This window comes from Amphiura filiformis, chromosome 9 (assembly GCF_039555335.1).
Source record: "Amphiura filiformis chromosome 9, Afil_fr2py, whole genome shotgun sequence".
Classification (NCBI taxonomy): domain Eukaryota; kingdom Metazoa; phylum Echinodermata; class Ophiuroidea; order Amphilepidida; family Amphiuridae; genus Amphiura; species Amphiura filiformis.
The window spans coordinates 31,901,305-31,916,412 of record NC_092636.1 but is presented as its reverse complement, the minus strand read 5'-3'; the positions used below and the strand labels follow the sequence as shown (position 1 = coordinate 31,916,412).

The window sequence follows — 15,108 nt, the reverse complement described above, 5'->3', positions numbered from 1 at the left end:
TGCAAAGCTCCATTCTGCTTGAAGCTTGTGTTACTTGTCTTAATTGCCCTACCAATATTGGGTTACTAAGGATATTTCTCATTGCTCATATTAACCCCCTGGACACTACATCTAACAGCATTTCTGATTGGTTAATAACTTGAAATGCTCATTTCAATTGCCAATTATGTCTAGGCTTTTAAACTATTTATGGTCAAACTTGCATTTGCAGATGATCTTATTAATACCCTCCTTGATTGGTTTAAAATTGGACACAATGTTCATTTTGGCCAATGAGCAGGTAGTTCTCATGGGGTTAAAAGGTGTGACAACACAATAATAAGTGGTGCTCTGTAACCCAAAAAGCTAATAACAAGTGTAATGTTTAGGCCACCAATTGCTTATTACATTTGATATCCTACATCTGATATTTCAAGAACTCCATAAGAACTCCTATATGTATGGACACTACTGCCTTTCTTAAATTGCCCCCGATTGGTTAATTACATGATATAATCATCTGAGCAACTAATCAAAATACAGCCTCTAAATACATACTGAGAGTTTCAACTAGTTTGACATCTGATATCAAAAGGCTTTTGAAAACCCCAACTCATATTGTGAATACCAACACAAGCTTTCCCCAGCAATGAGATAACATAATGTTGCCTGGTGGTGGTACCATACATGTACATGGTAGCAGGACTGAATACATCGTACATTTGTTACTCTACCGCTTGTAAGGGTTTGTAATGCTTAAGAAGAATTTCATGTGATAAGTTATTGCCAAGTACTAATATACATTTGTCACAGTGGACCCATACTTAAAACTGAAAGTTGGGTGGACACTGGGTTGTTGTTGCTTGTACGCCTTAAAGGGTTTATAATGCTGAAGAATTTCCTGGGATAAGTTACTGTTAAGTGCTAATATACAATTTTTCACACTGGACCCATACTTGAAACTAAAAGTTTGTTCATTTTTATTGCTTGTACATTGTGTAATGATTTTTGCATAGTTCATAGATGTTGAGGATCATCAAGCCTGCCCATAATGACTGCACAGTGCCAGACGTGGTAAGTGCAATAGCTGCCCTGTGAATATTTCTCAATTTACACACAGTATATTGTACTGATCTACACATGGTAGCTACACACGGCAGCTACTGCACTTCTTACCCACTTCTGGCACTGTAATATCTGGTGAAATAGAGTTAGTCAATTTCTAAAGAACCAATTTATTTATCAACAAGCCTATCTGTCCATTCCAATGTGATGCATATTTCAGAAATGCTAGGAGGACCTTTTATATGTGGTCTTGTGGGAGAAGACATCTTTGAAACTACATGTAAAGTGGTGGCACCACAGGGGGCATGGGGGGGGGGGAATGCCCCAGTCAGAACTCTTGCCCCCCCTCCCCTGTTCCCCAGTAAAACCCAAAATTATGCCCACAGGCAAAAAATAGCCCACAGGCAAAAATCACCATGCATGATCAATTCCATTTCAGCATATCCCACTTTCATCATGAGTTCAGAATGAACATAATTTTCGGTTATTTCATACCAGTGTCATTTCAATTTTGGTTTGCATGTTTAACAAACTAATTTATTTTCATGGATATATGTGTAAAAAACATGTTTTTTTTCTAGCATTTGGATAAATTCACATTTTTGACATTATGTAATAAGTTGTATTCAGAAATATGGAAAATATTACGAGAGCCAAAGGAGCAGTACTTATGAAATATCAAATCCTGATGTTTTTTGATCACAAAAAAGTGCTCTCATCAAAACCAACTGCACCAGCTAAAATGTTTTTAATTTTTACTAGATATCATGGTGAAGGGTAAATGTTAAAATGAATTACATTGTGTAGGTAAAACCTTGCAATATTGGCTTGTATATGATGCAGTGAAATATGACAAAGGGCACTAACAGATATTATTGGGATGATAAATTTATTTACTGCTGTAAAAAGAAAGAATATATTCAGATGCTTTTGGAACTAAATATTTATTTTAATTGTGATTTTATCACCCGTAGGCTTTAAATATAGCATACGGCACAGTGAATGGGTTGTACACAGGCTTTGTTGGTCTGCCTCATTTCCGTTGTATCGTGAGACTACTAGGTTACCAAGGTGTTGCCGTCGTCATGGAAGAGCTGCTCAAGATTGTCAAAGGATCGGTAAGATAAAACATAAATTTGATGAACTCTTTTGAACTTCTGCTTTCTGGGAAGTTTATTTTTATGTGGTGCTTTCAATGGACTATTCCATTCATATTATGGAATATAAACTTTCAACTGCAGTAATGTAAAGCAACAGTTGCTGATTCCAGAGGTTTTGACATTTCATAATGTGTCTGTTCTGGTGTAATAGCGGGTATGAACACACTGTCTATGCCTGATTTTTCTATACTTTTTTTTCATTATTGGCAACTTGGATATATTGATTAAAGTGACATTCGCGATATCCATATAATTAGATTTATTGATTATTATCATTATATATATGGTCCTTCTTCTAATATATATTATGTTTTCATTTGCCAACAGTTACAGAACACAATCCTACAGTATGTGAAGATCTTGATGGAAGTGATGCCCAAGACATGTAAACTACCCAAGTATGAGTATGGAACCAAAGGTAGGGGCATAGTTGCATACTTACCATTGTATGAATAATATGGTAGAAAGGAAAACAAAATGAATGAATTGTGATAAATTCAAACTCACTTTTTGGTGAGCTGGAAATGCAGATGCTGCGACCATAATCTTTGGTCTTCAGCTTGGTGGATGACCTAGGATCGAGGTCAAACTATGAGGTAGTTTCATGATGACCTGATCCCAACCATGCGACAGATTTACTTTAACATCCCCACTCTTAGTGATTGAACTTGGGGACAAATCAAAGGTCGATGTCTTTTAAATGAAAATCCTTTCGTTAGAGGGGAGGGGGTCAAAAAGTCTGATTACGTTGATTTTACAATGTAGCAGGCGTGTGCACACACAGTAAATCGTCACTATTGTTTGGTTGCCCTTCCAAGACAAAAACTTCAAAAGTCAGTATTAAAGTCAATCCTTGATACTGCCAAAATTTTAAGGTTTCTTTAAAAGTGATTGGAAGAAAGAAAAATAATGACCCAAAATTTCTAATTTTATCAGTTGGTCACGGAGCTGCAACCAAACATTTTTTGAGGGGCCTAAAATACTGATAGATAGATAGATAGATAACAATCTTTATTCAGGGTATTTCATTCAGTTTACAAAAACTGGTCTCCCATGAGACCCTGATAATAATTAAATAATATAAGATTTTAACAATTTACATATCAAGAGATAAATTACATAATACAAAAGAAAAGCAATAATTGAAAAATGTGTACATATATGTACATGTAGGTAATATGTGACCCCTCGGCACAACTGAGCCCTGAAGTCGCCAATCATCATTTTTGAGATATTCAACCAAAATATTCTGCTTGAAATTAGCTTTAAAATGATGTATATCATGTCTATAGTAATTGACATTTAAGTAGTGAAAAATCAATAAAACAGTAAATAAATACCTTTGTTTCCTATTGTTTATTGTTAAGTTCGATGGAGCATATCTCAATAGTGGCACTGGCGACATCCGGGCTCAGTTGTGCCGAGGGGTCACATATTTACAAATCAAGATGATAAAATGCATTTTATAAGACGTGCATTTTAACAAACAGGAAGTGAAATTTAGTACTAACAGAGGTGGAAAGGTGTGAATTATATGCTTATCTTTGATTTTAACATATTCACATTCATTGATGTAAGATTAATTCGAACATCAGAAGACAGTTTGTTCCACACTGAGGCACCTCTGTAAGAAAAAGTTCGTTTCCCTGAATTATTATTCCAAGATGGCAAGACAAGTGTATTGCAAGATTGACTTCTGGTACATTTTGAATGAATTGAAGAAGTAAAAATAAATTGCCATGAGAGGTAAGAAGGAGCATCATGATGAAGACATTTAAAAACAGTTACAAGAAGCTGTTTATCCCATCTTTCATTTAATCTGTCCCAGGAAAGAGTGTTCATCATATCAGAAATGGGTGTTCTAATGTCAGCAGACAAAAGAACACGAGCAAGTTTGTTTTGAAGAATTTGGAGAGAATTACAATGTTCAGAAATGCAGTTTGACCAAACAGGACTGCAATAATCAAAATGTGGGAAGACCAATGCATTGGCAAGTAAATTTAATGTGGCTGGAGGAAGATAGAACTTAACTCTGCGAATGACACCAATACGTTTAGAAATAACAGAAGAAATATAATTGATATGTTCATTCCAAGTTAAGATTGGATCAAATATGACCCCCAAATACTTAAATTTATCAACCTTTTCGATAGACTCATTACCATAGATAAGTGAAATGTCATCAAAATTTTTCAAAGTATGATTTGTTCCAAAAAGCATGTACTTCGTTTTCTTAATGTTAAGAGTAAGCTTGTTGATTTCGAACCACCGAGCAATTTTTAACAAGCTATCATTCATCTGAGACTGAAGAGCATATGGGTCTGACGATTTGAAAAGCAAAGTTGTATCATCAGCATACATAACACATTTACAGTCAATACATTCAGGAAGAGAATTAACATAAATTATAAACAACAGTGGACCTAAGATCGAACCCTGTGGAATGCCGATGTTTACATTCTTAAAATCAGAGAGTGTAGAGTTAACATTGACTGATTGTATTCTACCACTTAAGTATGACCTAAACCAATTTAAAGTATTACCAGTGACACCATAGCTATGAAGCTTTTGAAGAAGAATTTTGTGATTTACAGTATCAAAAGCTTTTTTGAGGTCCAGGAACAATGCTCCTGTGACAACACCCTGATTCATGTTATTTAAAATGTAATCGGAAACATCAATAAGAGTAGTAGCAGTAGAGTGATTACGTCTGAAGCCAGACTGACAAGGGTTTAAAACGCTATTTTCAGTGAAGAAATTGTAAAGTTGATCGTGAACAGTTCGCTCAATAATCTTAGAAAGGACAGGAAGCACAGAAATTGGTCTATAATTATTTACATCATACAAACTGCATGATGACTGTTTCTATTCTTATTACAGGTGTGGTGGCCTACTACTCTGCCCATCTTCAAGACATTGCACAGTATCCAGACCTGAAGATGAATCTCTTCCAAAATTTCCAGGAGGTTGGGAATGCCATCATTTTCTTCAAGCTCATAGAGCAGGCCCTGGCGGTAGAGGAGGTGTGCGACTTGCTCCATGCAGCACCTTTCCAGAACATCATTCCCAAACCGCATGTCAAACGTAAGTTTGCATAATGTTGTTATCCCAATTTTAACTGGAATAGTCCAATATGGTAGGAAGAATCTGTAACAGTCTTGATTGAAACTGAACTAACATACTTTTGTGTATACTATAATGTTAGCTTGTTGTTTTCCATATAGTGATTTGAGGCAAAAAAGATCACAATACTGGTTTGTGTGGCAATGTCTTTAAGGATTCCTTTAAGCTTCAAACAACTTGTGCATGCAAAATTTGACCTTTAAAAATCACTAAATTTTGAGACTATCGCAACAAAATTACTTATGTTAGGACATAATAGTATGTGCTACACAAATTTTATTCCAAATTCTAACAAATTTACCTGGATATACAGGTAAAGTTGGTTACATTTTTGTTTTAAACTTGTGATCACACATAGTACATAGTACTGTATTTATGTAAGACGTTATGTTAAGTTTGTTACTGAGAATTATAAATGGAAATTGCTATACATTGAAGGCACATTTTGAAAGCTTAAAAAAAAATTTCATTTTGATATTTAAAATTATATCGCGATGTCATTGTAAGGCAAGCGCAATATTGCACGCTATTAATTATTTTTGATTGTTTTGTCACTGCAGAAGGAGAGAAAGTGGAAGCTAAGATGAAGAGGTTGGAGCAGAATTATGCAGCATTACAAGTGGTCCCTGTCATTGAGAAACTAGGCACACAAGAGGTACTACATAAGGATTATGCAATATGCGACCTGCTACCACAAAGTTAGCGTGAAGTTGCAAGTTTCAAAATGCCCTGGCTACTGCGTTGGTGTTTGTTTCACATGCACCTGTTCAAGCTAGAAGTATGTCTGTTATGAATGGGGGCACAATGGGCAGTTCATGAAGGACATACTACTGGCTTGTACAGGTGCGCGGCAAACAAAGAACTTCAACTCAGTTAGTCAGGATGTCTCCTAAACTACTAAATTGTGACTTAATGCTCATTTTGTTGTAGCAGGTCACATTGTAAAGCTATTACTGGCCATTCAAACTGCTGACTTTGTATTCTCAGCAGTTGTGAACAGTTATTATTATTATTATTGAGTCAACAATACCGTAGATTACTTAGTAAGAGAAAGTTTTCAGCGGGCTCGCTGCCAGAGTTCTAAACTTGTCTAACGGCTAACCTGCTAAAAAATTGTTATGAACAGTGCACCCAATGGTCGTCAGCACGTAGAAGGGGAGGCAGGCCTTTATTTTTAAGGAGTGCGATCGCGCAGGCGCTCCCACCGCGCACCTCAAAGCAAACAAGTGAGATTTAAACTTATAAAGGACTGATTGTTGGCGATGTTAAAAACCACTGGTACGTAACATTATCGCCTGTCCATTGGATTCCATTGACTAATTATCCACTGAGTGAATTCACTCGGCAAACCAAACATTTTAGCACCTTTCATCATGTTCATCAAATTGAGCTCCTCGAAAATCGCAGGAGAGTGATTTTGAGGAGCTCGATCGAGCTCCTCAACAAAACCAGGAGTGTGATGGAGCTCCACCAAATTCTAAACGTGAAGGCCTGGGGAGGAGATCTCGCCACTTCTACGCGATCGCTGATCACCAGCGTGTACCTGGACCATGGATGTAATATAAAATAAACTTAAGCATAACCAAATGATAACATTTGATTACAATTTTCTCTATTGACCAACAGCAAGTGAGCCACACAAGAGAAGGTGACCTCCTGACGAGAGAGCGTCTCTGCTGTGGCCTCACCATGTTTGAGATCGTCTTACAGCGTATCAAGAGCTTCCTGGATGACATGGTATGGCAGGGGACAGAGCCTATCAATGGTGTCATGAATATTGATGAGTGTACAGAATTCCACAGACTATGGAGTGCTATACAATTTGTCTATTGCTTGCCACTCAAAGAAAACAACTTCACACCAGAGTAAGTAGGACCTAGATAGTATTATTCTAGATCAGTTAACGCATTGAGGTACTTGTTTCACATCCAAATCTATGTGGTGTTGTTAAACTTGTGAGTATGTAAAGCAGCACTTTTAGCATACGCAATCAACAGGAGGCGGATGACATGATCGAGCCGGCAACTCGTGAAACCGCCCGGCCGTATGGCATTTTCCATATACTCGGTTAGTTTTGTGGGGTTCATTATCGAACCCCAACGGTTTTAGCTTGTATTTATATTATTTATCAACATAGGCCTATTTGTTTGTGATATTTCAAGCGCTTTTAAAATTTCAAAATAATCCCATTCAATTACACGGTTGACAATGAAAATTTACTGAATTTAGGGACTGCACGTCATACACCACCTGCAATCAATTTGAAGCTGTGTGTAATGAAATGCCACCTGACATTATCACTGACTCGCGGAGAATAAAAATACTACAGATTATTATCTGCTGCAGTCAGAATGAATCAATGAATGCTGTTCAAGAGATTTTACAGAGAATGTAGAGTATATGTGACCAGTGTTCGAAATATGCCTCAAAAAGTTACAGGCCAGCCGGGCTTGACCTTAAAAAGTTCCCGGCCAGCCGGGCCGGCAACTAGATGCCAGTCAGAAAAGTTAACCGGCCCTATTTCAAACGCTGTATGTGACCTGATCAAGTGGAATGAGTCACATGTTGGCCCTGGTCAAAAATGAGTTTTATACGTGTTTTAAAGAGGAGATTTAGAGCTTTCAGAAACTGAAAACCCCATGTTGATACGACTTTTCTTTGTGAAGTTACATCAATTTATCAATCGCTTAAAACAATATAAAACAAAAGAATTTTAACACTTTCTTTGCCAATATCTCAAAATCAATATTAGCGACATCCGACTCATTCCCCTTGATCGTGTCACATATGACACCACACAAACAAGGACTGAATGTAGATCGGGGGATACTATCTAGAAAAGGATAGGTATATATGTGCTGCCAATGGGTCCTGTTTTTCTGCCACCGCTTACTATAACCATGTTAATTATGATTTTATTATATGGATAGGTCAGTTTTTGTCACATAATATAATTAGGGAAAACTAAAGTATAGGGGTGTGTCACTTCTTATCGCATCACTACTTGTACTAATATTCTAACAATGTGACAATTTGTTTGTATCGTACCGTTTCAGAGAAAGCTATGGTGAAGGATTGAATTGGGCAGGTGCTGTTTTGATAACCCTCCTAGGCCAGCAGAGACGATTTGAATCCTTAGATTTCTGTTACCATATTCTCAGAGTACAGAAGGTAGATGGAGTAGATGCTGACATCAATGGAATTGTAAGTAAATGCTAGAAAACTAAGGACAGTCGATATATCGATAATAATCAACAAAATACTATCCAATAATATCAATATTGTGATCACTTTTTGAAGGGTTTCCATACCAGCAATGAATGAAACAACTGAGGGATGAACTAATAACAGATGGTTATCATGTATGGATGAATGTAAAAGTAAAATTCGGAGGAAATTGATTTATCAATTTTTACCGATATTGAGTGGTAAATTTATAGACTTTTTAAAAATCCTGATGTCAACAGTCCTTATAGAAAACCAGACAATAGTATTACATTGAAAAGAAAATGGTGCCAGAGTAAAGCAGGTTTCCCATGAAGTAATATCTCCCTTTTCAACTTCCCTGTATAAATATTGAAGTAATTAATATGGATTTATTAATTGCCCTATGTTGAGTCCACATCAGTTTGATTTACAAGATGATTAAAAGAAATACATACAAATGAGGTGAGCAATCGCAGACATCTAGAGTTTAAAAGGTAGTTAGATGAATTTTGAAATGATGGACATTTGGAGCATTTGGCTATGTCATTTGAAATACACACTCCCCCAGCTACAATCTTCAAATAGAATATAGACAATTGGGTAACTTCCATTTGAAAGTACTTTTCAACTTAAAGCTTAAAACTTAAATATGTATGACCCAATAAATCTAAAACAACCTTGTCTTTTTTTACCAACAGCCAACTGGTAGATTAGTGGATAGAATTCGCAAATACCAGATCCTCAACAACCAGATCTTTGCCGTGCTCAACAAGTACCTCAAGAGCAGTGAAGCCGATAACTTGCCAGTGGAACAAGTCCGTTGCTATCAACCGCCCATACACCAATCTGTTATAGACCAAGCTATGTAGGAATCTCATTGAAGACAACAAAGATAGGACTTGGTTATAAATAGAGTCATAATATGGCAGTACAATATACAAAAACAGTGGAAGGTTCATGTAGACAAGTCAACCCAAACATTCACAGTGTGACATAATTGAATCCCTAGTTGTTTGGACAATATTTGCTTCCCAATTCATGCCAAGTTTTCTGGATGTAGATGAGCTTCTGTTGGTTTCAAGAGAGAAGTCTGTTTTTTACCAAACAGCTATTAAGTTGATTCAGACTCCACATCGCGTTGCTTTTAAAACATCGCAGATCATGCGATGAAATTGCAGTGTCATCATCATCATCAGTCGGCTGTGGAGCAGGCGACTACAAGCTTTCTCCAACTATTGTGATCTTAGGCAAGCGAAACTATTTTGTTTGGCTGCAGCATTCCTTCAGTATCTCAAAAAAATACTTCAGAAATTGCAGTGTACTGCAGCGATATATCACGGCCGTGATGTGAAGTCTGCATCTCCTTTTATGGTCATTCTGTAACTTACAAAAGCCATTCACATTGTAATGTAGATACTTTGTATCAGTTAGAACCCCTTGCAGTATTGGACGACAACAGTATTGCTTTTTGTACAGTCAACTTGTAAAAGTTGATTTCCAAACCTTATCATTGTATCAGATAATGTCACATTGTGAAAACGACAAGTATAAATGGGCTGTTCCATTAAAAATCCACACTCCCCCTGTGGAAGATTTTAGAAATGGGGAGTATGAATTTCAAATGGAATTAGCACACACACCAGCTTTAATTGAAACTTGTCCTCCTCTGTAGAAGATTCAGGTTGAATCTTTCTCAGAGGATGTATGAAATTCAAATGGAGCTGCCTATTATGCTAATTCCATTTGAAATTCATACTCCCCCTGTGGCAGATATTTCCAACATCTTCCACAGTGGGAGTGTGGATTTTAAATGGAATGGCCCAGTATGATCAAACTGACAAGGCCATTTACTTAAAGACTTGATGTGCATTACTTGTAAGAACATCAGAATACCCTTTGCACCCTAACTCTAACCCTAACATAGAATCAATCATGTCACAAAATGTAACCGTTAATAGTATTAAACATGGTGCATAGGGTATTCATGAGGTTTCCAATTTCTGTTTATAAGTCTACGTATGTTGGTGTAACATATTTTTTACATATTGTATTTAAATGTGAAGTATATTACTCGGGGCTTTCCATACAGCACTACAGGAGTCAAAAATTGATTCTAGGTCATGAAGTGATCTAGGACCATCTGCACTCTGAAGGTCCAATATTTTATATTCGTAGTACATTATAACACAAGTATGTGGGTCAATACTTTTCTCAAAATGTTGATCTGCTTGTTCGGTGTAAGTAAAAGACCCGAGTTGTTAATGCATTTGAGCATTTACCTATCCCAATCCTTCCAATTTGAAAATGGTATTGCTGCATGGAGAGCACCCTGTACAATTTGCCAGTCTCACTTCCGTAGGCAATGTTAACTAACCTTTATTTACTTTGGTATAACAGGGTGAGTTTCTGGAAAATATGAATTTGACCCTTTGGTATAACAGGACAAGTTTCTGGAGAATATTTTCTTCTTGCAAACTTGCACATATGTATATACAGGTTATTGATATGTGTCCTAGGAAGATCACCATTGTGTAATATGTGTGCATGTTGATCAAATTAAATGTTCCTTTGTACCATTTGTATGTAAAGCAAATCTTGTTGCATTTTGTAAAGTTAATGCCATTATTTTTTAAGTTACTGGTATTAATTTATTTTAACTGAAATGGGATAAGGAAGATTATTCCATGTTCTTAGGAACCATATTGTGAAATTATCAGCCTCCAATTCCACTGCGATGTGAACCTCAATTGGACTGGTAACTAAAAAATAATTAATGTGCAATTGACTTTGTAGTCTGGGTTTTTGTGTACATAAATTTGTGTAACAATGTGTGCTTGCATAAAGGGACATTGGGTGTTTACAAACTGAACATGTCTTGAAAATGATTACAATGTTATGCCTGAATTTCATCCATGGTATGGGCTGCAACCAGGCATTAAATTGTAATTTTTTCAAGGCTACTGGGCGAAGCCAAAGAAGGGCACCAAGTGGTGAAGAATTCCTTGAAGTTGACAAAGATCTGGTGCACCACTTGAGGCTAAAACTGAATTATCTTGAACGAAAGATTAAACTGTGGAATACACCTGTGCTATGAAATACAAAGAAATACAGGTGTATTCCATTGTCTGCAATCTTGAACAGAGTTTAGTCTTCCGTTCAAGATGGCTGGTTGCTAATCCTAAACACAGACACTTTCTATAGTACATTGCAGCTGTGTAAAAGGATCTTTTGCTAAAAAATGTTACCTTTATTTCAAGTTTGGGTCTTCACATCCGTACAAATCCAATCATTTGTCAAGAAATGTCACAATAATTGTCCTCATTGAATGTATTTGGGAATAAGATGTACTTGGTTATGTGTACAATTCACTCGTCTTTCATAATCATGGCATAGAAAATAATCAATTGTAGCATTTGGTTAACATAGAATTGTGCAAGGCAAATAATATGAAGGCAGCACAACGGAAACCTAATTTGTTTTATAGTCACAGTATTTCAGATTGATAGAATTTTGCAATAAAAGTTAACCAAGAATGAAATAACTGGTTTTAAAGGAATAATAATCCAAAAATCATTTTATAGTTTCAGTATTTATATGTTCCTTGCATGCAAATGTCCAGTATTGATTACTTTGCTGATATGTGTTTTTTTTTCTATTTTGGTCTATACCTAATGTTTTTTAAATTTATTTATTATAAAATTATGTTCTCCTTATAATGTATCAATGAATCATGTATAAAATGTTAATATGTTGCATGTACCGTTCTCATCAAACAAGCCATTCTGATCTAGAGGTAAAGGGGGACGGGTTAGTGTAGTGGTCTTACTCGCTTCTCGCCACTGCGGCATGGTTTCAATTCCCATTGTTGATGATGTGAGTTTGGTTGCCGATCCATGCTCGTCGAGGTTTTTCTCTGTGTGTTCGGTTTCCTCCTGCTTCTAAAATCGGACCTTCCTATATCTCTGTCGCATCATATTCGGTTGGCATCCCTTGAATTTAGTAGCCTCTGAGCGCTATTGGGCTTTGCATGGCTTTGGCTGAACATTATAAATAATTTAAGTACCCGGTACTTCAGAAAGCTAAGCAGCAGTGTTGATGTGGTACAAAAGTTAATATCCAAGATAAAATAAACACAAGGCACATTGTGGTGCAATGTTAATAACCTTTCCCTGTAAACTTTGGACGAGAGCGCATTTTAAGCGTACATCACATATTTGCTGCGTTGGAATGCACATGTCTATGATTGGCTGCCTAGGCGATCTGCTGTCGCCGAGTGGAAATTTGTGAATGAACCTAGGCGTTATTAGCTCTGACTTTGCAACATATCTGTAGTACACGCTCGTCGAAGGTTTAGAGCAAAATATTTTAGTGAATGACACCATCACATAACCGAGGGTCAGTGGAAGGTAACCAGTGCCAACAAGGGACAATCAATATTAACGAGGGGACCACAATGTTTGTTGAAGTTAGGAACTTGTATATCAACAATCTTTAGTTAACAGCATATGACTACTGCATTGTTCAATTGCCCTAATGCTGAACTAGATCCATCTTGGCATGTATCTTCTGCAGAAATCACTAAAGCTTCACCATTCATTGTGATGATAAATGCACCAATTGACGCTACCATTTTGTTATGTTCTGCTGCTCTCTGTATGTGTCGGTGTCATTTCAAATTTTACAACTCATGACCATGTTTGTATTTGCAATCATCAATTTGCTGTCGTAGTGCACGTTAGTAACTATTGGTTACTGCTCCAAGCCTGGGCTCATACACCTGTTCTGAATTTTGATATGCCATCTGCTTTATGTTGTGATCATTTCGATTAGTGGTTCGTAACAAAGAAAAAGCGTGATCCAGTTGACCTAACAACGGTCATATTATAACGTGCACTACGACAGCGAATTACAATGTCAGATTCTTATGGTATTTTGGATTTATCACCGACGTAAACACTATTCCTGTATCTGCCACAGGGGGAGTGTGGATTTCAAATGGAATGAGCACATTAGACGGCTCCATTTGAATTTCATACACCCTCTGAGAAAGATTTAACCTGAATCTTCTACAGAGGGAGGGCGAGTCTCAATTAATCAATAGCCCATTGGGAATATACCTCTAGATGTCCCCGCTACATTTAGCACCACATGTTATGAAATTTTATATTTCCATTAAACTTAACCATGATTCATGTATGTTAATTGTAGTCATACCATGGTAGAAGAGAAATTTATTTGCTACCATATTTGACCAAATACTTCAATATTACTTATATATAAATAATTATGGCAAAATGATTGTCTTGCACTTGTATATTTACAGCTCTTGTAAAAAATTAATAAAAGGGAATTTCTATGGAATGCTATTATTGGTAGTCTTTGTGATTATTTCCTTAACTGATATGTGATTATGTGTATACTGTATGGTCTACACAACCTGATCTATAAAAATGACAAGACTAATCTTTTTTTGTCATAAAAGTTTGCACAATTTATTGATTAAAATGACATGTATATAACATCTTTATACACTAATTTGCATATGTCACTGAAACTTATTGCGTTGGAGCTGGACAGTGGATTAATGAATTTGCTTCTGCCAAAAACAGCCAAACAAGCAACCATTTGGATAACATAAACATAAGCCCCACATGTGTGTGGGGGCAAAAAATCAAGATCAAAAAATCTGAATTCAGATTTTAATCACACCCCTGTTATTTAAGTAAGGTACATCCCTGCCAACTAGCTTTCTGGAGACAACATTTGGTTTGACAATCATTCTGTGTTTAGAGGCTACCCTTTATATAAATAGTTTCTTGAGTATTTTTAAGCATTAAAAAAGAACTAAAATCAATTTTAAAATTGTCTTTCATTGATCTTGAGGTCTTTGATGATTCCATTGCTATTGTTTAAATTTCTACACCAAGGGTCTTTTTATCTTTTCAGTTTCCGTAAGTCTTTTGTTCAGATACGAAAACGCAAGGGATTCAGTAAGTTACTGTAATCTGACTTCAATGTTAACTCTGAAGTACCAATCAGCTTATTTCAATAGAGGTGATTGCTTATGTCAATAAAATCGGGAGAACAGATTATGTTAACACCAGTGTTTTTAATGGCCTAGCGCCCTCTCGTCTTTAACATTGGTAAATCTATATTAATTTGACAAAATGCATGCCAATCCGAATGACAAAGTCCACTTTTTTCTGTAAAAACATTCCAAATAAGCCCTAAAATCACAAAAGATCCGCTTATGAGCCTGTCGAACCCCAAAGCACGTGTGCATGGCCACAGTGTCGCCCTTCCATCAATGTCCATCTCCCTATTTTGCTTCCTCTTGCCCCCCCCCATGATCAGTCTCCCACCTCCCTCCCCAGTCCCTACTCTCTCCTCTCGAGTTCTTCTCTTTCTAGTCTTTCAGTCTCTCCCTCTCCTCTCTTTCTTCCTCACCCTCCCACTCTCACTTGTTCAGTCTCAAGTATTTCCCTCTCTCCTCCCTCTCCGTCCCTCATGTAAATTTATCAGTATGATCCATGACTGAAAATAAGCTCTGCAAAAATAAACATTTAAAATAAAC

General features: G+C 36.6%; 1 protein-coding gene across 9 annotated transcripts in view; it reads left to right on the top strand.

Annotated features, from left to right (window-relative positions):
- Positions 1 to 13,900, top strand: part of LOC140160877 (cytoplasmic FMR1-interacting protein 2-like) — a 56,607-nt gene extending 42,707 nt beyond the window's left edge. For all 9 annotated transcript variants that reach the window (XM_072184207.1, XM_072184208.1, XM_072184205.1 and 6 more), the window contains 7 exons: positions 2,019 to 2,162; positions 2,532 to 2,622; positions 5,085 to 5,288; positions 5,888 to 5,982; positions 6,954 to 7,192; positions 8,384 to 8,531; positions 9,233 to 13,900. In XM_072184207.1, coding sequence (XP_072040308.1) covers positions 2,019 to 2,162; positions 2,532 to 2,622; positions 5,085 to 5,288; positions 5,888 to 5,982; positions 6,954 to 7,192; positions 8,384 to 8,531; positions 9,233 to 9,403 — 1,092 coding nt within the window. In that variant the 3' untranslated portion in view covers positions 9,404 to 13,900. The remainder of the gene's footprint in view (positions 1 to 2,018; positions 2,163 to 2,531; positions 2,623 to 5,084; positions 5,289 to 5,887; positions 5,983 to 6,953; positions 7,193 to 8,383; positions 8,532 to 9,232) is intronic.
- Positions 13,901 to 15,108: the final 1,208 nt, after the last annotated feature.